Source organism: Lissotriton helveticus, chromosome 11 (assembly GCF_964261635.1).
Source record: "Lissotriton helveticus chromosome 11, aLisHel1.1, whole genome shotgun sequence".
Classification (NCBI taxonomy): Eukaryota; Metazoa; Chordata; class Amphibia; order Caudata; family Salamandridae; genus Lissotriton; species Lissotriton helveticus.
Window position 1 is genome coordinate 60,221,616 of NC_136072.1, and position 25,591 is coordinate 60,247,206.

The window sequence follows — 25,591 nt, forward strand, 5'->3', positions numbered from 1 at the left end:
CTTGGGACTCAATGTGAACTGAGTTTAGGTTGTATGCACTCTCTGCCCTCAGACGTGCACAGGGGGGATGAAGGAGGCGCACCAGATCACTCCTTGGGCTCTGCCATTTCTGGGAGCAGCTTTAGGAGAGTGGTGGCACTCTTCTTGGCTTGTTTTGTCCCCGGGCCAGAGTTCTGCTTACGTGACGGGCACCCTGCACACCCTCTCCAAAAACAAAATGTAATGTTTGAGTTTGTGCCAAGCCCAAGTGCTTGACACTAACCAGGGAAAATCTTTACCATCCTCTGTGAAGTGACAAGTGCCTTGTTCTCTGCCTGGTCCACGTGCCGGACCAGGACTTTTTTGGATCAATCTCCATAATGTTGCACTTGTTATGCTCCTGGCGAGCATCCCTAGCCCACAGGAGCCTTTTCTTCAGGTCTTCTGGCTCCATGTGCCGGAGCTGTCCTCTGCATGCCTGGTGCTCTTCGTCTGATGTGAGGAATCTTGCCCAGCCCTTCCACTGCCAGCCTCCCTGGTGCAATACATGAGACTCAGAGTCCCAAGGCTTCTTGATGGGTACCTCTGTGTCAGTGGAGTCAAGCACCAGTCCATGGAAGTCCCAGGGGAACATAGAGGGTCCCCAAGCAGGTCCATTTCCTTATCTCCACTGTAGGGGGCATAAGGAGGACAGTGTTACTGGCCCTGGAGAGACCTATTCTAATCCTGGGAGTCAGCTGGAGTCAAGATCCAAAGTCTATCCTCGCAGGGAACCAGGTGGCTTCTTCTTCCAGCTGGGCATTCTTTCGCTGTCTTTGCGCCCAGGCCCTGTGTCTTTTCATCTGTCTCTCCCTATTGCCCTTTTTATGGAGGGTCAAAAGTTCTAAAAGTTAGGCACCCCATGTCAAGCACCAACATGTTTTATCATCGCAGACGAGATGGGAGTTCTAGATTCTGGCCCCCAACTCTACCTACACCGCAGCCCTTTTGTGATTTGCACAAAACCAGGACGTGGTCCCAGAAGAGAAAGGGGAATGGGATAGTGAGAAAGAGAGAGCGTGGGAGATGAGAGGCTTCTTGTCCTTCCATTCAGGCGCTAAACCCTCAATTTGTCATGGTGTTTTGTAGAAATTTCCTTGCTGATGTATCTTATACCATTAGAAAAGGTTTCGGAAAGCAATTGGCCCTTGACACTGAGGTTCTCTGCACGTGTGCCGTAATATTTACTATGTACCTTCAAATTTCCCTTTTCCCACTTTTGATGCTGTTCTTCTCCTGTTCTTGTCCTAAGTTTTTTCTTAGCTAGTATTTGAAGAGTTAAAGTTTGGTCTATCCCAAATGCCTCATCATACACTTATCAATTATGTCATTGTCCACCTTTCATAGCATGAATATCAGAGTTTCCTTACTCCGAGTAGTAGAAGTTTCTAGTACGACAATATATGAATATAGAAAATGATCCTTTGATTCACCGAAGCATTAGTACTTAGTTACACAATAAATGATGATGCAATTCTACACATTGTATGACAACAAAAAACCATTTCACAGAAATTCCTCAAGTATTAGGCTAGTACAACATATTCATGTCATACATCACATACAATTATGTGAGGCTATTTTTCACATTTGCAACTAACGCCTAAAATCTCTTCTTTTGTCTTTTAGGATACGCTACGTCAACTGTGCTTGCAGTGCTCCACAGTACAAGGTAAGTTCTATATAAATCATGTACTTTTATGCAGGTGTATTACCACCTTGATGCTCAGTTTAGAAGATCTCCTTAAATTAACTGTCATTGTTTTCTTTCTACACTGCAAGTCTCCTAGTGTCTTGAGTGTGGTCATGGTTTGAAGCTGCAAGAGAAGATCCTGGGTGCAGATGACCAAAACGTGACCCAGCCTGGCAAGTATCCAAAACAGCAAGCAGCTTCCAGAAAATGAGCATGGCCCTATATAGCAGACACCCCCAAAATGGCTCTTGCTCTCATGAGATTTCAAGGTCTCGCAAGACTTTGAGCTGCCTGGTCTTTTAGTCTATCCAAGTTTGGGTTTTGTAGAGGCATGGCTTTATAGCCTTCCAGAGTTACTCCATTGTTTTCTTGTTGCGCCGGTTTCTTGCTCTTTGGGAGAGGGCATACTTGCAAGGTTCTTGGGGCCATGTGAGGTGACTTGGCAGGCCAGATACACTTGGCTATTTATAAAATGCCACAGCATCACTTCACCCCTTTCCCAACCCTCCTGCACAGCATTCAGGGACAATCCAATATCTTGAAAAGTTCATGGGTCGCACACTACTCCACCCACCAGCGGGTGTAACCCAAGAGCATCACGGTAGATGCAGTTCTTCTATGCGTGTACGCCTTACGTAGATTTGGAAGTGTAGAAAGCAAAGTTGCAGCACCAACTCTGGACACCGGTGTTTCAGGATTATTTTCCTTCATCAGCAGAGTATAGGTATTCTTCAGGGGTTCGCTGTGCAGGCTGCCAAATATTAACAGGTCTGGTAACACTCACGGCGCGTAGGTGCGTTGTCCGAGCTCGTCAGCCCAATGGCTCGAGGGAACCATATGTAAATGAAAAGTTCATGGGTCGCACACTACTCCACCCACCAGCGGGTGTAACCCAAGAGCATCACGGTAGATGCAGTTCTTCTAGGCGTGTACGCCTTACGTAGATTTGTAAGTGTAGAAAGCAAAGTTGCAGCACCAACTCTGGACAGGGGCGACTCTGCTGGGAGGTGAAGCAGTGTGCTCCCACACCTATTTTCAATCCAATATCTTGACTTAAAGTTGACTGTGGAAAGAGATTCCATGAGAGTATTGGCTCTGCCTTTAGCTACAAAGCTGCCTGAGAACTTCCATCAAAGCCTAAAAGGCAAGCCCTTTTTGTGTTGGCTCTATAGGTTTGGCCCACCTTCTTTTTTTTCTGTGGGTGTGGGCGGCTCCAGCCCAGGTGCAGTGTGACAAGCTAATTAACAGATGTAGAGTTCCTCCCCACCCCTTCCATTCCCAGGAAATGGGACAAGCTGTGTTAATAGCTATGTTGTGTGGGAAGGTGTTTAATCCTTGACCTTGAGAGCAAAGTAATTAACTTGGTCCACTAGAGGCAAAAAATCTGGCATCTGATTATGAACCATGAGGATTATATGCACGATGGGTGGGACTAGTATTGTACATTTAGCATGCATGTTTACCTTTAGATTGGAACCTCTCTGGACCCTGTAGGACTACGTTGAGGTAAACAATACTTTACTGCAGATTTTACCTATAGCATGTGATACAGTGAAAGCACCACAGATGTTCAGTAAGCCCTGGAGACCTACACTATGAATGCCCACTCGCGTTATAAGGCCCACCCCATACTCGTATCAATCTTTGAAAAGTCTCTTCTGTGATAGACTACCTGTGTGCAGATTCTGGGATACGCAATACATTAGTACCTCAGGCGCATTTGCCCCCACATGAACGCATATGCGTGTCCTCACTTTTTCACGTGTAATCAGCCCAGAGCCTTATATCCTAGATTTGCAGCAGTGGCTTATTCCTAAAGGCAGACCCTGGCAGTTAGCACTCTCAGCCCATTTACGGTGAATTTACCGCAAGTTTATCACAAGCAATTCTCAGGTGGTGTCAGACTTGAGGGACCTCTAGTTACAGCTTAAGATACTACAGTCTGCATCAGTAAAGTGCTGACTGCAGCTCTTGAAGTGCATGAATGTTTTGAAGGCCACTGCTTCTTCTAAACAAAACAACCTATTGATTTTTCCAGTATTTGTTTCCTTTTGTGAGTAGCATCTGCTTTCCGTGTGTTCAAATTATGTTTTTTTTTTTAGCCATGCTATATATACGCCTTCGTTAGAATAGTTTTGTGATTCAGCTCAATAGCCTCTCAATCAATTTTAAATAAAGGGGAGATCACTGATTTGTCCTCCTCCCCCCTCATTCTGAATTAAGTATATCGCCCTTTTTTTGCTTCTGCCTCTGACATCAGTTCTAAAGTGGTACATTTTGCTTTCCAATTTAATGTTTGATGCACTTTTTAATTAATTTTCCATAAAACAAACAACGTGAATCTTACATGATTCTGGCTGAAGACTGGATTTAAATTTAAATGGATGTTTACATTAAAATGGTGTTGAACAATGTAAATGCACACCCTTGATTTGACAGGTTCTCTGGCACAGCCTGTGAACGCTGGAGCAGAGCCCAGAGAGATTGTTTTTCTGCCAGGCCATTTTCATGCACTTTAGTCAGGTCAAATGACAGCAGGGCTGTGATGAAATAGCAAATGTTGGCAGGTGATAAAAAGACCAACTTTAAAATATATCCACACTACTTAACATGTATGTGGCCGCCGCTTCCTAACAATGAACCCAATGCACATGCTTTGTGTCTGAGGAGCACATTTATGTGTAAGTGATCCTTACCAACTTAAATGGACGCACTTGGGCTGTCGGGTTTTGTGGCACAGCCAGCACTCACTGGATGCATTCCTAGAAACGATGCTGTGTTTATTGCTCTTAAAGGTGCACGCCCTTAGAAGAGGTCAAAGGAGGTTAGGGTAGGTATGAAACTGCAATTTTCCTTATAGCAGCGATAAGCCTGAGTGGTGATAAAAAAAAAATCATAACTAGATCAAAGGCCATCAGCTATAAAACCTAAAGTATACACAACCCTGTTGCACAATATGAAAGTGAGAACGGTGGCCAAGGAGAGAAGAGACGCTGCTATTTACTGTGAGAGTGGGAGAGAGCTGCAGGGGATAAGCATAGAAACTGGAGATGACAGACATTGAGGCTGGACATAAAGGAAAACAGGCGGCATAGAAATACGGAATTGAAGGAAGTCAAAGCAAGACAAAGCACAAGAAAGAAGGTGGAACTGGGGAAGAGATGTGTTAACAAGAAGAAAGGAGAATGAGAATTCTCAGGACAGAGAAAGATGTGCAAAAGAGTAGAGTAGAATAAAAAGAGAAACCAAGAGAGAGTGAAATACCCAGGAATATAAATACAGGGTTAGTGTACAAGAAATAAAGGACACTTGGCTAGAGAGAAGGATAGTGTGTGGTTTAAACATAGAAGTAAAGGTCCGTTCTACAGAAGAACCTCAAGGAACGGAAACAGGCGTCCACCATGCTGCTACTCACTCAGCTGTTAATTGGTCTGTTCTTTACTCTCCTCATTGCACATTACCTCAAGCTTCAGTGGTTGAGGAGAAGATACCCTCCGGGACCGACTCCGCTGCCCATCATCGGCAACCTGTGGACCCTGAACTTTGTGCTTCACTACGATACCCTCATGCAGGTACCAAAGAGCCCTTTGCAATTTTTTTGTTGCTTCTGTTGAGTGCTGAAAAGTTTCCCAGCTCACTGTGTTGTGTTTCAGTCCCACTTGATAAAAAATAAAAGCAGTCATTGCACAGTCACCCAAACACCCCCACACACCCAACACACACACACACACACACATACATAAACTCATACTTGGTTCCAAGAAACAGTTAAAGTCATGTCACTGGTCACAGAATCTTTCTTTCCCTGTCTATCACAGTGCCACACACCTGAGTTTGTCTCTGACCATGCAGCCCCCAGACACGGTAGGAGAGTATAACCACTTGAATCTTCTTTATACTTCCTCACTTGTCATTCCCAAGCTGGGTCACTCACCTTTTCTTACATCTGTCATTCACTGTGGATAGCAACAAAATACACGCACACACATACATAAACAAACATTCCCAGTTTTAATAGGTTTGGTAAATCTGGAAGTGAGTAAAAAAACATGGAATTGCGTAAGAACACCCACGCCATACCTGCCTTGCACAGAGAAAGGAAACTTAGAATTGTGTGCTGCATAGTGTGTTACTACAGATTTAAGAAGCCATTCAAAGCCACACAAAGTGCTTCATAAATCTGACTTAGAGGTTTCCATCACACACGTCCAACGTAGAATGGTGCAAGCATGGATCAAACCTCTCATTAATATGCGTCTTGGTTTGTGTAGGAAAGTGCCTCTTGTGAACATGGTTAGCCCCCACGTTTTCCCTGGAAAATGATGTCATTTTGACTGGATGTGCACAAGGTCCCTGCCAACAAGGGGCCAGATGTAGGTGGCCATTTACCGACCGGTAACGGCCGATTTCGGCCGTTAGCGACCGGTAAATGGGTATTTGTGATGTAGGGGCATCATTTTACAGATTCGGTAAATTTACCGAATCGGTAAATTTACAGAATCTGTAAAATACCGAATCGGTAATTTTACCAATTCGGTAAATCCAAGATGTAGGTAGCACTGTTTACAGTGCTACAGGCCTTCAGAATTCTGAATCCTATTGTGTGGTAAAATACCGAATTCAGGTGTGCATGCACATGTGTGCATGCACACCTATGCCATGTGACAGACAGACATGCCCTTAGGGCATGTCTGTGTGCCACATGGCGCACATGCCTGTATTTGGGGTGCTAGAGGGTGTCAAAGTGACACACCCTGCACCCTTGCTGGAATCGGTATTTACCGAATCGGTAAATACCGATTTGGTATTGCCCATTGATTCCTATGGGCTTCAATGCCCATAGGAATCAATGGGCATTACCGAATCGGTATTTACAGAATCGGTAAATACCGAATCTTAACGATTCGGTATTTACCGATTCAGAAATACCTACATCCCCCCCTCTATTTTACCACTTCTTAAATACCGAATCGGTAAAATTCGGTATTTAAGAAGTGGTAAAATAGAATTACCTACATCTAGCCCTAGGTCCCCTGTGCCAGACGCTCTTTCCCTAAACCGTGCCTTTTGTTTCCCGCAACTTGAGTACCCCTTGTAAGGCCCCAGTAAATGGTACTCGTGGTACAGAGGGCATTGACACTGAAGAGGGCCTACTAGGGTATCAGAACTAATTGTGTCACTCTAGGGTACCCTCACCAAGGCCATGCATGCCGCCAATGCAGACTGTGTGCCTTGGTGCAGACCAAACCAAAGAGTCGACATGGCACACATCCCTGTGTGCCGATGCCTCCAGACACTGCATGGGAACTAGGTAAGACACCCCTCTAGTAGGACTTATAGCCCTAAGGCAGGTTGCATTATATCCCCTGTGAGGACATATCTGCAGGAGCAGATATTCCCTTGCAATTTCCATGTGAATTCTTGAATATTGTCAGTGAACAAGGAAGCCATAAAAAATACATGGGCAGGGCATTCGTCATTATGAGGTCTCCAGCTCCACGATAGCTGCACTGTATTATGGGATGTTTAGTACCAAACAACTCATCTTAATAAACCTGCACTGATTCAAGTGTCAGATATATTACAAATTGCACTCAGAGGACCCCTTAGAGGGGTCACTGTAAACCTACCAAACCTTAGTGTGGTCACCAACTGGTCTAAGCGAAATCCTCATTGTCGAAGGTCACATGTTATCTTGTTATAGGAACATGTACTCTGCACGCATCCGTTTTAAATCTTAAATTGTTTTCCTTGGTCTTTCATTACAAGTAGCATTTGCCTAAAACTGTTTAAAAGCTTGCATTACATTTTAATTGTATTGTACACGCTTGTTCTCCCACCTATCTCTCTCTGAGCTGTCCCCGTTCCGCCACAGCTAGTGCCGTTTGAGCTGAGAGACTTGCTCAGCAGGATCCATTCATTGGGCACCAGAAGTGAGTGTCCTGTCGAGCAGCAAGCTAGGGCCCTAGATGCTGCTTCCTTCTTTCCCTTTCCTGCCTTGCCTTCCTAATGCAGGAAAGGGTGCGGATGTGCAGCTGATGCACGCAGCGGCGCACCAGCGCCGAAGGCTCGTCTAAGGCAATCCCGTCCACGTCTGACCGCCACCAGCCGCCACGACCCCTGCTCGTTTCTCTCCCTTCCCCTCATTTCGGCTTTTACTAGTGGCCTTTTCACTCCTATTTAATTGCAGTCCAATGCTACTCGGGTGAATAGCTTAAAGCTTTAAATATACAACACTCGGCCAATCCATAAGAAAGTCTCATAGCAACCTCCTAAAGCTATCACGGAAAACACTCAACCTGAACATACCCCTCACTCCACACCCTGGCCTACAAACATAGTAGATGGAAACATGGCTGAGCAATCTAAACAATTAACTAGGCTCGATTTTAACCCCTTGCATGCTGCCGCGATTCTGCTCCTGTGCGGCAAAATCGCGAGTGGGCGGGTTCATGACGGCCCCCAGCCGTCATCAGTACACGAGCACCGTAGTGCATGACGGATGGGGGCCGTCATCAGCATGCAAGGGGTTAATTCATGTTCTATCCCAAAACATGCTCTTGAGATATGGAGTTTGCTGGACTCAGAGAAGCTAGACTTATGTTTTATTACTGAAGCCTGGATTCCTGAGTCCACCCTTCCTGATGTGGCAACTGATTTCCCTTAGAACCCCATCTGAGCAGTCTTGACAGAAATATTAAAAGAGAATCAATCAATCAGTCAGGGGAATTGTAAGCACGCTACTCATCCATGAGGGTCTCTAGGCGCTGAGGTGGGGGGGTAAGCAGCCTGGTTCAGTCGAAGAGCCAGGTCTTGAGAGTCTTCCTCAAATGGTCAGGGAGGGGGCATGTCTGATGTTGAGCGGGAGCTAGTTCCAGGTCTTGGTTGCGATGTAGGAGAAGGTTTTTCCACCTGTTCTGGCTCTGCAGATGTGTGGGATTTCGGCGAGGTCGGCGGATCGGAGGTTTCTCTTGGAGGGAGATACTCTCATTGAGGTATTGGGGTCCGGTGCTGTGGATGCATTTTTAGGCGTTGGTGAGTATCTTGAGAGTGACTCTCTTCTCAATGGGGAACCGGTGGAGTTTCTGTAGGTGTTGGGTGGTGTGCTCGTTTCGAGGAATGTGGAGGGAAAGTCTGGCTGCAGTGTTCTGTATGGTCTGGAGCTTGCGGATCAGAGACTTGTTGATCCCAGTGTAGAGGGAGGCTTAGCAATAGCCTTCAGAGCTGGTTTGAAGATTAGCATCCTGGAAACTTTTCCATCAGAATTCTGAATGTTTAGAATTGAAAAACAAACCATGGGAACCTGAAGAGGTACCCTAGTGTACAGACCTCCCGGCCCTAAAATCAATTTCAGCAATCACCTGATTGTGATTATTGTTCCACACGTACTAACAACCAACAATTTTCTCCTCACCGGTAATTTATTTTTTTACATAGAGCTTCTTTCCGACATTGACATGTGCCAACTGATTTCTAGTCTAAACACACTGTGACCGGACCCACCCACTTGGCTGGCCATACTCTTGATCTCTTGTCCTCTAATACATCTAATATTAAAGTTGAACCCCTATCCCCTTGATCTGTTCCGACAATAGTCCATTAAAATTTGCTTTACAAATAGTTACTACTAACAACAATCCTAATAGTGAACAAAATTGAAGCAGGCCCTGGAGGAAAGTCAGTTTAGCTACCTTTTCTCCCTACTTCAGCCGCCACTCCTAACAAGCACCGATAATATGGATCACGCAGTGGACACCTTTGAGAAGGCAATCACCCAGGCCCTTGACATCTCTGCACCAGGGTTAATGGTCAAGCTTAAGTCCAAAGTGTCACCTTGGTTTATTGAATCCCTAAAATTCGAGAAACTAGCCCCTAGGAAAGCCGAACGCAAATGGAGGAAAACCAAAAGCACCAGGGACAGACAGGTGGTCAGTCATGCTTGTCCTACTGTACCTGTCAGCTACTTTTGACACCATCTCCCACAGGATTTTAGAGCATCGACTGTGCAAGATGGTTGTCAGGGGAATGTCCCTAGACTGGTTTAAGAACTATCTAACTGACCGAACTTCAATCATACAACTGGGCGGTGTGGTTTCTGACAGCTAGGTACATAAGGGAGTCCCACAGGGATCCATTCTACGTACCATGTTTTTTAACCTCTATGTGGCACCTTTGGCCCAGGTGATCTGATTCTATGGATTTGAAACAGTGGCATACACTGATGACACACAACTATTGATTACTCTTTAAAATCAAAGATCGCGTGACGCAGCAGGTCATTTCCAAGATCACTGATGCTACCAGCCATAACTACTACACTATCCCTGAGATTTTGGAATGATTTAGACTCACATACGAATCTTTACACACCTCATAGGGGGTGACGGAACCTGATGACTTGGACGCCTACCTCTCCGAGACTGCCATAGCCTGGTTGTCGGATGGCCAGCTGGAGTTTCTTGGTCAGCCGGTTACGGCAGAGGAAGTGTGCATACCCATTAAGGCGCTCCTGAACAATAAAGCCCGGGTCCTGATGGCTTCCCCTGCAAATTCTACAAAGAGTGTGCGGAGGAGCTAATGCCCTATCTCTTGGAAATGTACGCTTAGGCCTTTGACTCCGGTACACTGCCACCCACACTGCTGGAAGCTCTGATCATCACTTTACTCAAGAAAGACAAACCACCCAGTAGCTGCAATTCATACCGGCCGCTCTCACTTATAAATAAAGACGCCAAGATTTTGGCTAAAAATGTTGGCCACTAGGCCACAGCCATTAATGCAGGGCTTAGACCTCCCAGACCAAGCTGGCTTTATTCCCACTCGCTCTACATCACACAACTTGCGTGCTCTTTTCGCTACTTTTCACATACTGGATTGGAGGCAGCAGCTGTTATGCTTGACTCCACCAAAGCATTTGATTCTAATAATTGGAGTTATTTGTTTTCCATACTTCGGCGTATGTGCTTTCCTCCTATATTTGTGCAATGGATAACATTATTGTATACCAACCCTACGCACGTGTTCGTGTAGAGGGCAACACATCAGACCCTGTCTGCTTTACCAGGGGCACGCGGCAGGGATGTCCCCTGTCGCCTCTTTTATTTGCACTGACTCTTGAACCTTTAACCTGCATCATCAGTCAGTGCATCGGGCTGCAGCATTGTGGTTCGCCCACCACCCAGTCAGCATCTCTATGTATGCTGACGACATGTTGCTATTTATACGTGAACCTCGCACTTTCTTGGCCGCGATACTGCAAGAATTTATCCGATTTGGTCTGCTCTCTGGGCTACAGATAAACTCGTCCAAGTCGGTAATAGTACCGCTTACGGAGTGCACCACACCTCACGATCCAGAATATTCCCTGGAATGGTCTTTGGTCCCTGTGAAATACCTGGGGATATGGGTGCATAGGGACCCTGACATGGTGATACGTGGTCCGGCATGTGCCCAACTGGAGCGACAGGTGGTACACAACCCTTGGAGTGAAGATCGACAACAAGCTGTCTATGAAAGGTCACCTAAACCATATAACGGACAGTTGCTATGGACTGATGCGAAGCCTATGTAAAATCTTTCAATGAATCTCAGTTGAATCAAGGAAACCACTTGTCCAGGGTCTATTTTTAAGTTGGCCCGACCACGGAAATGCCCTGTTGGCCTCCATCAATGAAGAGCCTCTCGCCAGACTCCAAGTCTTACAGAACACTGCCGCTGGATTGGTGCTAAATCTTCCTTCACGGTCCCCGTCGGCACCTAGCCTGAAAGCTCTACACTGGCTTCCCATCAGGAAGCTAATCTGTTTTAAGATATTCTGTCTGGTACATAAGACAATGAATGGAAACAGGCCTAGTTACTTTGCCAAAAAACTTAACTGGTACTTACCTAACAGGACCCTTAGGTCAGGAACCAAACTTCTTCTCACTTCCCTCAGGATTCGTACTGCCAGGAATGGTGGTAGATCTATTTCTCATCTGGTCCCTGCTTTCCGGAACAAGCTTCCATTGCAACTTCGTATGGTCATCGATCACAAACAGTTCCAGAAAAGGTTAAAAACTTGGCTGTTCTGATCACTCTCCTCTCCTGTTGTCGTCTTTCTTTCCCTTCACCAGCTTTTTCGCTAGCGCTTTGTGACCCTTGGGTGATATGTTGCTCTTACCAAAATCCTATGACTTATGACTTAAACCGGTTTGTTATCACCAGACAGAGTTCTGACCTCAAAGGGTGAGTGTCAGTGCGCACAGAGGTTGAGAAAAAAGCCTGCTCTAGGCGAGGTGTTCACACCTTTCCCTGGTCAGGAAGAGATGTCTGTGACAGGAAACTTCAAAGAATACCCCAGCCTCTACTGATAAAAGGACACGGCACCCCCTCCTGTCCTCACCCCTTTTAAAGGGAAGACAGGTGGGAAAACCAAGAAAGTCAACTCCACCCCTCAGGTGCTGGAGGTGAGGTGAAGCACATTTTCCAGTGCCCACCATCTCGAAGATAGTGGGATTTCTCCAGTCAGGGTTAGGGCTCTGTTACCCTCCTATAGGAGGTGGGCAAAAAAGAGGGTGTAGACACCCCAGGCCAGGGGCCCATTGGGCACTACCTTTCACTCCCTTGTAAACACTTCTAAATTTACTATTTAGGTGGCTTCCCCAGACCCTGAAACTTAGATTCCATGGACACAAGAAGACGACAACCAAAGAAATACTGTTCGATGTAGAACTGCAGACCTTGTGGTGGATTTTGGGCACAAACTACTGCTTGCTGCCATAGAACTCAACAATCAACTTTGTCCAGCTCATCACATCATTGTGTGGCCTCCACAAACCTCAGAGTGTTATCAGATAAATCGCTAAAGAACACCCTCGAGAGAGAGATACTATCTCCCTCCAGCTGCAGGCACCATAAACAGCAAATTCTGGTCCAGAGTTGTCCAGCTTTCCAGCCCGACCAATGTCTCTGAGTGCCATCAGAAGCTAGGCCTGCTCTGGAGGGTCCACTCAGGCCTCTGTGCCAAGTCTTGAGGCCCCAAAACCCACCAGAGTTGCAAGGCACCAATACTCAGGGTAACAGACCCCCTTCTGCAAAAACATACAAAACCGAGTCTAGGCGGATTCCAACTTTACAGTGAGCAAGCACACTAGGGAGGACTTCAGGCCTCTGGAAACCCACCTCTGCAGTAGCCCATAAGCTCCAGAGTCACAGCTCCAAGGTGCCAGCCCCTGAATGTGAAGTTAAACTTTGTGCGTCGTTGTTCAGCTGCCCATCTGCACTGCGCCCAGCCCATCTGTTACGTTACGTTACGTTAAAATTATTTATACCGCGCACTTTCACCAATGGTTTCATGGCGCTCTTGACAAATACAGTGATCAAGGATGGGGAGGGTTAGTTATAGGCAGACTGGAAGAGCCGGGTTTTTAATAAACTGCGGAAGCAGTCATAACTGGGACATAGACGAAGTGTAGGTGGCAGGGAGTTCCAGGTGACAGGGGCCAAAACAGAGAAGCTCAAACCGCCGTGTTTTTTGCGTTTGTATTTGGGTACCACTAGGAGGTTGAGTGATGCAGAGCGAAGAGCTCGGAGGGGGATGTGACGTGTCAAGGCGGATGAGATAAAGGCCGGAGCTGCCTCGGAGAGGGCTTTGAAAACTGAACATGCCAGCTTGAAAATGCAGCGCTTAGAGACCGGAAGCCAGTGAAGACTGCACAAGAGGGGAGTGACGTGCTGGTGTTTAGGCTGGCGGAAAATCAGGCGGGCTGCCTGATTCTGCACCAGCTGCAGCCGATGTAGGTGGCATGCGGGAATACCTGCATACAGCGTATTGGCGTAATCGAGCCTGGAGGTGATAAGGGCGATGATGACTTGGATTAAGGCCTCCCTGGTAAGAAACCAGCTGATTTTGCGTATCCGCCTAAGATGGAAAAAGCAGGATGAGGTGACCGAGTTGATTTGAGGTCTCATCGAAAGGTCTTCAGAGATAATCACCCCCAGACTCTTCACTGTTCTCACAGGAGTGGGTGCCGCCCCCAGGGCGATTGGCCAGAAGGTGGAATTCCAGGGGTGAGTGGGACCCCCTATGAGTACAAGTTCTGTTTTTGTGGGGTTCAATTTTAATTGGCTGTGGTACATCCACTCAGCAATAGTCAGCAAAGTGGACTGAAAATTAAGACGGGTGGAGGGAGAAGAATCAATTGGAAAAATTAACTGAAGATCATCCGCATAGTTGAAAATTGTGATAGGGGAATTACGGAGGGACGTGAGTAGAGGTTGAAGATATAAATTGAATAAAAGAGGGGATAGTGCAGAACCTTGGGGAACACCACAAGAAAGAGATGTGAGAGGTGCGGAGAAAGTAGACAGGTGAACAGCTTGTGAGCGCTGGTCCAGGAATGATCTGAGCCAGTTAAGGGCCACCCCCTGAATGCCAGCATTGTGGACACGGTCGATCAAGATAGCGTGATCGACCGTGTCGAATGCAGCCGAAAGGTCTAGAAGGATAAGGGCCTGAGAGATGTTTTTATCGGCACCTTTCCTAAGGGCGTCCATGACTGCTACAATGACCGCCTCAGTTGAGTGGAGGGGTCTGAAACCGGCTTGTTGGGGGTCGACGAAGGAGGATTTTTCTATGAAGGAACTCAGGCAGCGGGTAACATAGGTCTCTAAGATCTTGCCTAAGTAGGGAAGGAGGGAAATGGGACGATAATTACTTAAAATTGTGGGGTCCGCATTGTTTTTTTTTAAAATAGGAAGAACAGCTGCTTGTTTGAAGGAACGGGGGACCTCCCCGATAGCAAGGGAGTTATTGAGTAATGCCAGTGGGGGGCCCGGACAGGCAAGAAAAGCTTCTCTCAGGATCGATGGAGGACAGCAGTCGTTAGGGGAGCCTGAGCTGACTTTGGAAAGAAGAGAGGAAAATTCCTGAAGGGAGATCAGAGGAAACTCCGACAGGGTGTTAGGGTTCCTGGGGAGAAGGGAAGGAGGAAGAGAAGATGCAGTGGTCGGGATATTGTTTTTTATGGTGATGATTTTGTCAATAAAATATGAGTTGAGCGAGTCGCATAGAATTTGGGTGGGTTGAGGTTGAAGGGTGACCCTATCGGGCAAAGAGAGCTCATTGACGATTGCAAAAATGTCCTTGGTTTTGCTGTGGGAATCCATTATTTTTTGAGAGAAGTAGACCGTTTTAGCTGTCATAATCGACTTTTTATAGACTTTTAGGGAGTTGATATAAAAAAGTTTGAGCTGTCCTGGGCATCTACAAACCTGCTATGCTCCCAAGGCCCCAGAGCACTTGCAATCTCTACTTTCCCTTGAGAGCCCTTAGACTTGCCAGGAAGTCCCCTTTGTGTTGCTTTTATAGATGGCCCCCTGGCTTCGTAGCACACCCACTACAAAGTCCTTGTTTTCCTTGTTTCCTGAGAAATCCAGGAAGCTCCAGAGAGCTTGGCTTTGGCACTTTGGACCTTAGTCCTGATCCTTCTGATTTCCGAAAGTGTAGACACACAATACCTGTCCTGCATTGCTTTTTTCCAATTGGCTTTTTCCTTCCATATCTATACTACTATTATAAAGCGATAACTGGGAACCTTTGAGGCGGGTAAACTCCAGAAGTACAACGTCAATCACAACACCCAATACAGCGTTGGAAAGGGGAGGTCCAGGAGATGGACATAGGCTATACATTTCTACAACATATAAATTACGAAGGGCAAACAACATTCCAGAGAAAGTAGTTCCTTGTGGGCGTTGTTCTCAATGTGGGCAGTAACATTGGTAAAGGGGCATGTCCCATTCACTCGGTTTCAAGCACTCAAGCACACACACAACAACAGATTCTGCAACCACACACAAGCACACACACAACACAGCAACCAACAGGTTCTGCAACCACACACAATAAACACCGTTTTATGCACGTCCACTTCAGGACATAATCATCGATTTTCTAATATGTGCAAACAATAGACAACGTTTTATGCACGTCCACTTCAGGACATAAACATCGATTTTCTAATATGTGCAAACAATAGACAACGTTTTATGCACGTCCACTTCAGGACATAAACATCGTAAAATGTGCAAAATCGGAATGTGCATTCCGATAACTTAATACTCACTGAGTCTGCAGGGTTCCGAGCCAACATAAACAAAGGGGCGTGGCTTCGGGACGAAAAGGGCCGGTAATACAAGACGATCCATCCAAGCCACACAAGCATCCAATCGCGCAACACTCTTGCCCGTGCCTCACAGCAAACAACATTGAACAACTATCCAATCGCGGCAACAAGCATTCCAGCAAACAACCAATGGCGCCACACACCTTACACAAATACCCAATCACGCAAGCACCACGCCTTCCAGTGAACAATCAATTGCGCCACACACATTACACAAATAACCAATCACGCAAGCAATCACACAAGTATCATATATTTTTTTTAAACAAATTTCCGAAACACATTCAGGCATTGGTCAAACCCCACGTGAATCCTAGGAGCATTATTGCTGTCAGGGCCACTAACGCGGGCAAACAACGGAGCAAGACATTTCTCACACGCTACCAAAAAATTGCACCGCAATTTACACAAGCCATTGAGGCATCAAACGCCAATTCCGTAGTCACGCACTGTTCTTCAAAGGGGATACACAGGGGGCGCCCAGGGACATCATAACGGAAAACAACCCTCTTTAGCCAGAGACAGAATAATGGAGAACAAGCCTCTTTAGCCAGGGACAGAATAACGGAGAACAAGCCTCTTTAGCCAGGGACAGAATAACGGAGAACAAGCCTCTTTAGCCAGGGACAGAATAACGGAGAACAAGCCTCTTTAGCCAGGGACAGAATAACGGCGAACAAGCCTCTTTCACACAAGGCATCATGTTCGCTCCTTAAACGCCATTGCCGTACTCGCGCACTGTTGTTGGAAGGGGCTGCACAGGGGGCAGACAGTGAAATAATCAATTACGCACTGTTGTTGGAAGGGGCTGCACAGGGGGAAGACAGTGAAATAATCAATTACGCACTGTGGTTGGAAGGGGCTGCACAGGGGGCAGACAGTGAAATAATCAATTACGCACTGTTGTTGGAAGGGGCTGCACAGGGGGCAGACAGTGGAATAATCAATTATGCACTGTTGTTGGAAGGGGCGCACAGGGGGCAGACAGTGAAATAATCAATTATAGCAAGCCTCAAAACCATTACACAAGGAGGCATGATAGACGTTAGCTGTACATCTGCCAAATGGACAAAGAGTATATTTTAATGAAAAAACAATGAACCGAGGAGCAGAAAATCCAACACCTACAACACTTACTGCCTTCTTTAAATTGTGTGCCACTGACACTTTTGTTAAAACATTGCTACACCAAGAGGTTCCACAATACTATATCTGGGGAAAAAATACTTTCACACGGAGGAAACGTGGTATTGACGTATTAGGCCCCCCTGGAGTAAAAAAGGACTCGGCTCTTGGGAGAATGTACACTATTCACCCAAACCAATCTGAGTGCTTCTATTTACCCATTCTTTTACAACATGTTCGGGGACCTACAAGCTTTGAAAGTCTTTTAACCGTTCATTGACAATTAATGCCTACCTACCAAGCTGCATGTAAATCACTTGGACTCATTGAAGACGTCCAACATTGGAAGCATACTTTAAGTGATGCTGCCCTTTCAGATTGCCCAAATCAACTACGCCAATTATTTGTTACTATTCTGTTATTCTGTAACCCTTCGGATCCTATGTCTTTATGGGAGGAATACAAAGAACATTTATGTGAGGATATACTACACAGAAAACAACAAGAAACACATGATGACTCAATACCATTCACTAATGACATCTTTAACCAAGGACTCATAGCAATAGAAGACTCCCTCTATGAACTAAATGAGAAATCTTTAAAAGATTTCAAACTGCCAGAAAGTTATAGAACGATACATAACAATAACAAACACACTCAAATACTACATTCTAATTATAACATCCATCAATACGTTGAACAACATTTACCAAACTTAGTTCCGGATCAAACTGTTGCATACAACACCATTGTTCAAAGTGTGGAAAGTAAAGAAGGTAAAATATTCTTCTTAGATGCACCGGGAGGAACAGGGAAAACGTACTTAATAAACCTCATACTAGCTAAAATACGCTCTTCAGGACTATTGGCTCTTGCTGTAGCATCTTCGGGGAATACGTGCTACTTTGCTAACTGGTGGGAAAACTGCACATTCAACGTTTAAACTACAATTAAATGTTTCAGTGGAAAAAGAGTCAACGTGCTCTGTACGCAAACATGGACCCTTAGGAACACTGCTTCAAAGAGTCTCTCTTATCGTGTGGGACGAATGTACTATGACACACCGCGCACATATAGACGCCGTCAATAGAACTCTACAAGACATTCGAAATGTTAATACCGTAATGGATGGTGTTTTTTTTTTTTTGCAGAGTTTTATATAGCGCGAACTAGACCCGAACCGAATCAGGTATCAGAGCGCTTTACATAGCACCAGTTACGTTACATGAGGACACACTTTAATTTTTTTTAGGCACGGGGAGATTAAGTGATTTGCCCAGAATCACAGGAGGTTTTTGGCATCATTACCGAGACTCGAACCCAGATCCCCAGGTCCGAGGTCGAGCGCCTTAGCCGTTAGGCCAACCTCGCTCCCCTTTTTGATTGGTGTTACTTTTGTGTTTGCTGGAGACTTCAGACAAACTCTTTCTGTTGTTCCAAGAGGAACACGTGCGGACATACTAAAAGCATGCTTAAAAGCATCACAACTCTGGGACTGTGTTCAAACTCTCACATTACGCACTAACATGAGGACACATTTAGGTGGTGGAGATAGTCACTTTGCTGATCTTCTACTACAACTTGGTAATGGTGAAGTACCTACCAATAACGACAATATTAATATTCACAAATTTGGTACGCCAGTGTCTACTTTACAGGAACTCATACAACATGTATACCCGGACATAGAGCAAATTGCTACAAAAGACTTTTGCGAAAGAGCTATAGTTGCACCCAGAAACTCAAGTGTCAACCATATCAATGAACACATACTACTTCAATTACCAGGAGACACAAAAGTCTATAAATCCATTGATACAGTATTAGAAACTGAAGACGCCGTGCATTATCCTCAAGAATTCCTAAACTCACTTAACCCATCCGGACTTCCACCTCATGTACTACAAATTAAAGTTGGGATTCCCATCATGTTATTACGCAACCTATGCAATGGGACACGACTACAAGTTATAAGTCTTTTACCCTATGTCATTAAAGCTACTATTCTCTCTGGCCCTGCCGCAGGACACTTAGCACACATTCCACACATACCCATGATCCCAAATGATCTACCATTTCAATTTAAACGCTTGCAGTTCCCTATTAACATTGCTTTGGCTTCTACTATTAACAAATCTCAAGGACAAACATACAAAGTTATAGGCATTGACTTACGAGAAGACTGTTTCACTCATGGGCAGTTATATGTTGCTCTTTCAAGGTCTGGAAATTTGCAAAACCAATTTATTCTACGTCCACAATCAAATGAAACCAAAAATGTTGTGTACCGAGAAATATTAAAAGCTTTATAATATTTTTTAACACATTACTTTTCTCCCCCGGACGACGTTGGGATGGGCTGCTAGTAAAATATATTCTGATTAACTGCGCACAACTGTGATGATTGTATGTTTCGGTGATTTATCGTATTGCAAAAAGTGTTTACCTTATACCTGAAGTTTATGGGCTAAATATGTATAAAAAGAGTGCTATTTTTCTAATTTGGTCTCAACTTAATTCCTTGAGTGTCAGTATCAATCAATAGTAACATTTATTGCCTCTGTAAGCACAAACAAATGCCTAGAACTACCCTCTGATATGCCTAACTGCTCGCCCACACTACTGCAAAATAGAGCATTGTATTATCTACTTTTGCCTCTGTAAACCAATAAGGGTCTCTTCGCCCTCTCTGCACAGTGTACCCCATTGTGGTGCACTATATAGAGAGAGATGGGTTGCCTACAGTTTGACTTACTGTGATGCTCATTCAGCCAGCTTTTGTTGGCAGCCAAGTTCGCATGACTAGGCGTACCTTTTTACATTTCTTTGTTTCCCATATAAGAAGTGCTACAGCACAGGTTTGAGTTGATCAGTGAAATTCACTGTCCCACGGCACCACTTCCTTACACCCTAGCGTTATGAGGTCAGCCACTGCCGTCACTTCTTGTGTCAACTCTCCAAAACACAAAAGGGCATATTTATGAAATTAGTGACACAGGGCAGCATAGCAAGTCACCTTGCTTCACTGCCCTGCATCACTGGAAATGGGCAAGAATGCACCATATTTATCCAATATGGCACATTCCTGTCCTTTCCCCTGTGTTGTAGGCAGGATTTATTTTGTGCAAGAAGAGGTACCTCCATGCTCAAAAATATTCCTGGGAGGCTTTTCCACTTTTGTGCTGCAGAATGTAGAACATAGCACAATAGAAAGTGGAAAACACATTGAGAAATAAATATATTTCTCCTCAGTACGCCTCACCTGGGGAGGCATAAGAGTTTGGTGCATTCTCAGGTTTACAAGTCCTTGTAAATCTGGGAATGCATCATAAATCATGGGAGTTGCGTGGGCACACAACACCCATGGAACACATCACTTGCTCAGAGTAAGGCAATGCAGCGATTTGCACTACATTGCCTTACTCCATATTTTTGAACCCATACAAAGTGGCTTTGCATGTCTTTATAAATCTGACTTAGAGGTTTGTATCATGCTTATACCACTTTACATGGTGCAAACGTGACACAAACCTCTCATTGACATGCCCCAAAATTGCTTTTATGGCAATCTGTCTTCACTTTTTACTTGAAGAACAACTCGTCAGAGACTGTAATATGAAATAGTCAATTGATGAAGGTGAGTCATGCGGAGGCCTCATCGGAAACCTCCCATAATTTCCATTTTTGTGCATTTATATAACTGACACCCTCATTATTTTCTTAGAATCATTTATGGCTGAGCATTTCTTACAATGAAATATGCAAGTGGATTTGACTACATTTTTGAGCATTCTGAAGAAGCAACCTATTTTCCCATTTTGTTATATATTCACAGCTGTATGTCTCTCTACAATGAGTGGCAGATACTTCTTTTCAGTTGATATTGTTAAATATAACAGCACCATGTCCTGGAAGGTTTCAACTGATTTTAACTAAGAGATTTTCTTTTCCCCTTCCACATGCACTTTTTACTTTGGCTTTATCACTGAAAGAAAGTATTTAGGTGTGCAGAGTCATTTACTGTAATGTATTGATTCATGCATGCATACAACTTTAAGGAAAATGTTGGTGTACAAGGGTTTCCTTATTAAATGCTAATTTTGTCACCCATGTATGGCTAGAAACTATATATTAGCCTATGTTCCCTTTAGGGTGTGCTACTATTGTTATCAAAAGAAATATAAATGTCTGATGACATAATTAATTTCTTATCTCAAAAGGATGAACTGGGGCTTTAAAGGTCCAACTTACAGGCCCCAGGTAGCTATGACAAAAGCTAAGGTATGCAGTTCCTACGGTGGAGGGGGGTAAAGTTGTAGATACCAGGTCTTCATAAGGAGAAGAAAAGGTGAAGATGGAATAGCTCAAATTATGAGCAAGAGCCCTCACACACCCCGAAGGGTGTCATACTTCATCATCGGACAGCTCCTCGTTGGGTCGGCGCTGCAATACCCAATGGGCCCCGCATGGGGGCTCTTTGCAGGAGGTCTTCTCTGGTTGCTGACGCAAGGCTAAAAAGTGGTGGTGGGACATATGTGTACTGAGTGGAGATGAGAAAAAGAATAGTATGGTTTCAAAATAGCAATGGGAATCCTAAAAAGAAATTCTATTCACTGGGTTCCTATGCTATGAGTAAAAACAACAGACTGAAGAGTCATGGCTGAAGCGGGGAAACTATACCCGCTTGTGCTCTGGGTGATGTGTATAAGGTGAAGGTGGTCGACATGTTTCATGCCCAAAATCGTCCAGTTGGATCTTGGCATTTCATCAGGACCAGGGAATACTCATCTACTCTAGAGGGAACTGCTTACTCTTGCTTTTGTCATAATTCATTTCCTACCACAAAATACACATAAAATCACCCTACACTGCCAAAAGAGACATGACTGTTTGTGTTAAGGACAAAAATCGATTCCCTTTTGTGAAAGCTTTAAGCATAGAAACCCCAAATATACTCCTCTAGGCTGAATGGAAATGCACTAAAAATGCATGTACAGTGAGCAATTTTAACACATTTAAAAACTGTTTGACTCTATCACGTTGTTATGAAAAAATGTATTAATATTTATATATATAAAAATATACATTACAGTGTGTCAGCCATATATCAAATAATATACATAAATTAAGAACATGCACCTAATAAAATTATTAAAAACAGACTAGTTTCAATTTATCAGTCGCTTTAATATGTGAAACTAACAAGATGGCTCGTGTCCGTGTATTTTTATTTTAATGAGACACAGATACCAACCAAATGAAGATAAGAGCCCAATACCGGATCGTAATAGGACCAGTGGATTTGTAAGAGGGCTACTCCTTTTCCCAGGAGACCATGGGTGTGTCTGATCTTGTGGTGATTTGGAACTGCATCTACCATCAGGTGAAGAGCCCCTGCACAAAACCAATCATTGATGGCATTTTCTTCTTCTATGTGTGCTGCAGAATCCAGCAAGCATAGAAAGAGGAAAAAACGAGGACAAATACAAGTATTTCTCTTCATTGTGCCACTCCTATGCCTCCCCTGGGGAGGTGTAGAATTCTGATATATTCCTGCCTTTACAAAACTTTGTAAATCTGGGAATGCATCAGGTCCCATGGATGTTGTGTGGGCACACCTACAGCAACACCCATGGAACGCCCCTTTCAAGCAGAGTAATGCGTGAAAGGGACCGATATTTACAAGGCCATGAAAAGTCACGCAAGGTGACTTTACATGACCGTATAAATATAGGCATACTGCGCCACTGGTGCATCAAAACAACCTACACACAGGTGCTGCAATGGCCTTGTAAGTGAGGCCCATAGTAATGTAGATTCCAGTAGAATACCTTGGGTCAAGTACGTGAAAGCCACTCTGGGAAAGATTAAGTTTACAACCTTCTGGAGTGCCCTTGGCCGATAACCAAGAACTTAATTATATTAGCTTACTGGTAGCACAAGGACTCCACACTACATTCCGAGGCAAACAAAGGCTCTCTGACTGATGTTTTTCTCTCAGTCAAACACTCCTTACAGAAAAGATTTCCTGGACGAGATCAAACCTACCCTAGTCAGGCAATTTTGCTATGGGACCCTACCCCTTTATTCTTGTACTGCTAGGTGGGCTAACGTTCCCAGGACTAAAGACTGGTGGTGCCCGACCTGTGGTGCCCTCAAGTAAACATTAGAACATGTACTGTTCGTTTGTCAAGCCTAAATGACCAGCAGGTGTTGCTGGATACCACCACTTTGTCGGAATCAGGGCATCGGAGAGTATACTGTTGCCCTATGAATACTAAGAACAGATTCCAGCAAGCCACTAATTTATCCAACTACCTTTTACCTGATGGCCATGTGGAGAGGTATGGCAACAACGTGAGCCTCACCTGGGAAGAAACCTATTGATGCTGTGGTGACATATGAATTATAGCACCATATTATGCTTATCCATCTCCTGTTTTGACTCTGGATGCTCAAACTTGACCACCCCTTCCCACTCCTTCCCTCTTTGCCTCAACCTGACTGATAATTGTATTGCCTTTTTAGTCTAATGACAACCATTCTATATAAGGTTGTCTTGTTTAAAGGTTGCAATATTTTATGAGATAGTATTATCTTTTATCTGCATTTATTTAAAATGTTATTCTATTTATATTTGAATGTTTTTTTTGTACTTTCATGACTATGGAGCAAAAATAATGTTTTGTTAACTGAATTGAACTGACGACCAAGCAGAATAGGGGGAAGCAGTGGAATCAACTACTTGAGAAGTATTGCTTTCGACAAAAAGCGCTAAATTCCCCATAAACAATTAACCCGTTAATGGTGGCAGTAATTCCACTGCGGTGCGTGTGTTTCCTTGCGTGGGCGGGGCCGCGTCGGCCGTTGGACGTGCGCAGCACTACGAAGGTAGTGCTCGCGACGGCCAATGGCCGACGGCAGCACGCAACGGGTAATAGTGGTCAACAGTATGTGGGAACACACCGCTGACCTCACAGGCAAGGTTTGCCCCTGGCATTCTGGGAAATGCGGTCTCTTGTAGCTCGCGCCGATATTTTTGAGTATTTCGCCAAGGTTGGCGAAGACAGTGCTGATCTCTAGACACGTGTTTCTAGTTTATTAACCGTCATCGGTAGAGAATACAGTCTTGTATTTTGAGGTTTGCTGAGTAGGCTGCCAAACATTATATCAGGTCCGGTACTTCTCACTAACACGCAGGTGCTTCATCCATGAGCTCGTCAGCTCAATGACTCACAGGAGTACTTTAAATAGACAACAGGATGCGGGAGCACACCGCTGACCTCTCAGGCAAGGTTTGTTCCTGGCATTCTGGGAAAAACCGTCTCTTGTAGCTCGCTCCAATATTTGAGTATTTCGCCAAGGTTGGCGCAGAGAGTGCTGATCTCTAGACACATGTTTCTGGCTTCTTAACCGTCATCAGTAGAGAATAAAGTCTTGTATTTTGGGGCTTGCTGAGTAGGCTGCCAAACAATATATCAGGTCCGGTACTTCTCACTAACACGCAGGTGCTTCATCCACGAGCTCGTCAGCTCAATGACTCACAGGAGTACTTTAAATAGACAACAGGATGCGGGAGCACACCGCTGACCTCTCAGGCAAGGTTTGTTCCTGGCATTCTGGGAAAAACCGTCTCTTGTAGCTCGCTCCAATATTTTCGAGTATTTCGCCAAGGTTGGCGCAGAGAGTGCTGATCTCTAGACACATGTTTCTGGCTTCTTAACCGTCATCAGTAGAGAATAAAGTCTTGTATTTTGGGGTTTGCTGAGTAGGCTGCCAAACAATATATCAGGTCCGGTACCTCTCTTTGGCGTGCAGGTGCTTCATCCACGAGCTGGTCAGCTCAATGACTCACAGGAGTACTTAAAATAGACAACAGGATGTGGGAGCACACCGCTGACCTCTCAGGCACGGTTTGCCCCTGGTATTCTGGGAAATGCCGTCTCTATTCAGCTCGTTCTGATATTTTTGAGTATTTCCCCAAGGTTGGCGCAGATAGTGCTGATCTCTAGACACGTGTTTCTGGTTTATTAACCGTCATCTGTAGAGAATACAGTCTTGTATTTTGGGGTTTGCTCAGTAGGCTGCCAAACATAATATCAGGTCCGGTACCTCTCACTGGCACGCATGTGCTTCATCCACGAGCTCGTCAGCTCAATGTCTCACAGGAGTACTTTAAATAGACAACAGGATGTGGGAGCACACTGCTGACCTCTCAGGCAAGGTTTGCCCCTGGCATTCTGGGAAATATCGTTTCTTGTAGCTCGCTACCATATTTTTCAATATTTCGCCAAGGTTGGCGCATATAGTGCTGATCTCTAGACACATGTTTCTAGTTTATTAACCGCCATCAGTAGAGAATACAGTCTTGTATTTTGGGGTTTGCTGAGTAGGCTGTCAAACATTATATCAGGTCCGGTACCTCTCACTGGCGCGCAGGTGCTTCATCCACGAGCTCGTCAGCTCAATGACTCACGGGAGTACTTTAAAGAGACAACAGGATGTGGGAGCACACCGTAAAAAAAAAACCTCCGTAGAAAATAACATTTATGGAAAAGCTCAGGACAACCACAAAGGTTGCTATAGA

General features: G+C 44.8%; 1 protein-coding gene across 2 annotated transcripts in view; it reads left to right on the forward strand.

The window, feature by feature from the left end:
• The first annotated feature begins 4,597 nt into the window (after positions 1-4,597).
• Positions 4,598-25,591, forward strand: part of LOC144792903 (cytochrome P450 2J2-like) — a 116,857-nt gene continuing 95,863 nt past the window's right edge. The window contains exons 1-2 of one of the 2 annotated variants that reach the window (XM_078668107.1): positions 4,598-4,874; positions 4,994-5,283. In XM_078668107.1, coding sequence (XP_078524233.1) covers positions 5,113-5,283 — 171 coding nt within the window. In that variant the 5' untranslated portion in view covers positions 4,598-4,874; positions 4,994-5,112. Of the gene's footprint in view, positions 5,284-25,591 lie in introns of both variants that reach the window. The other variant, XM_078668106.1, reaches the window with a different exon arrangement.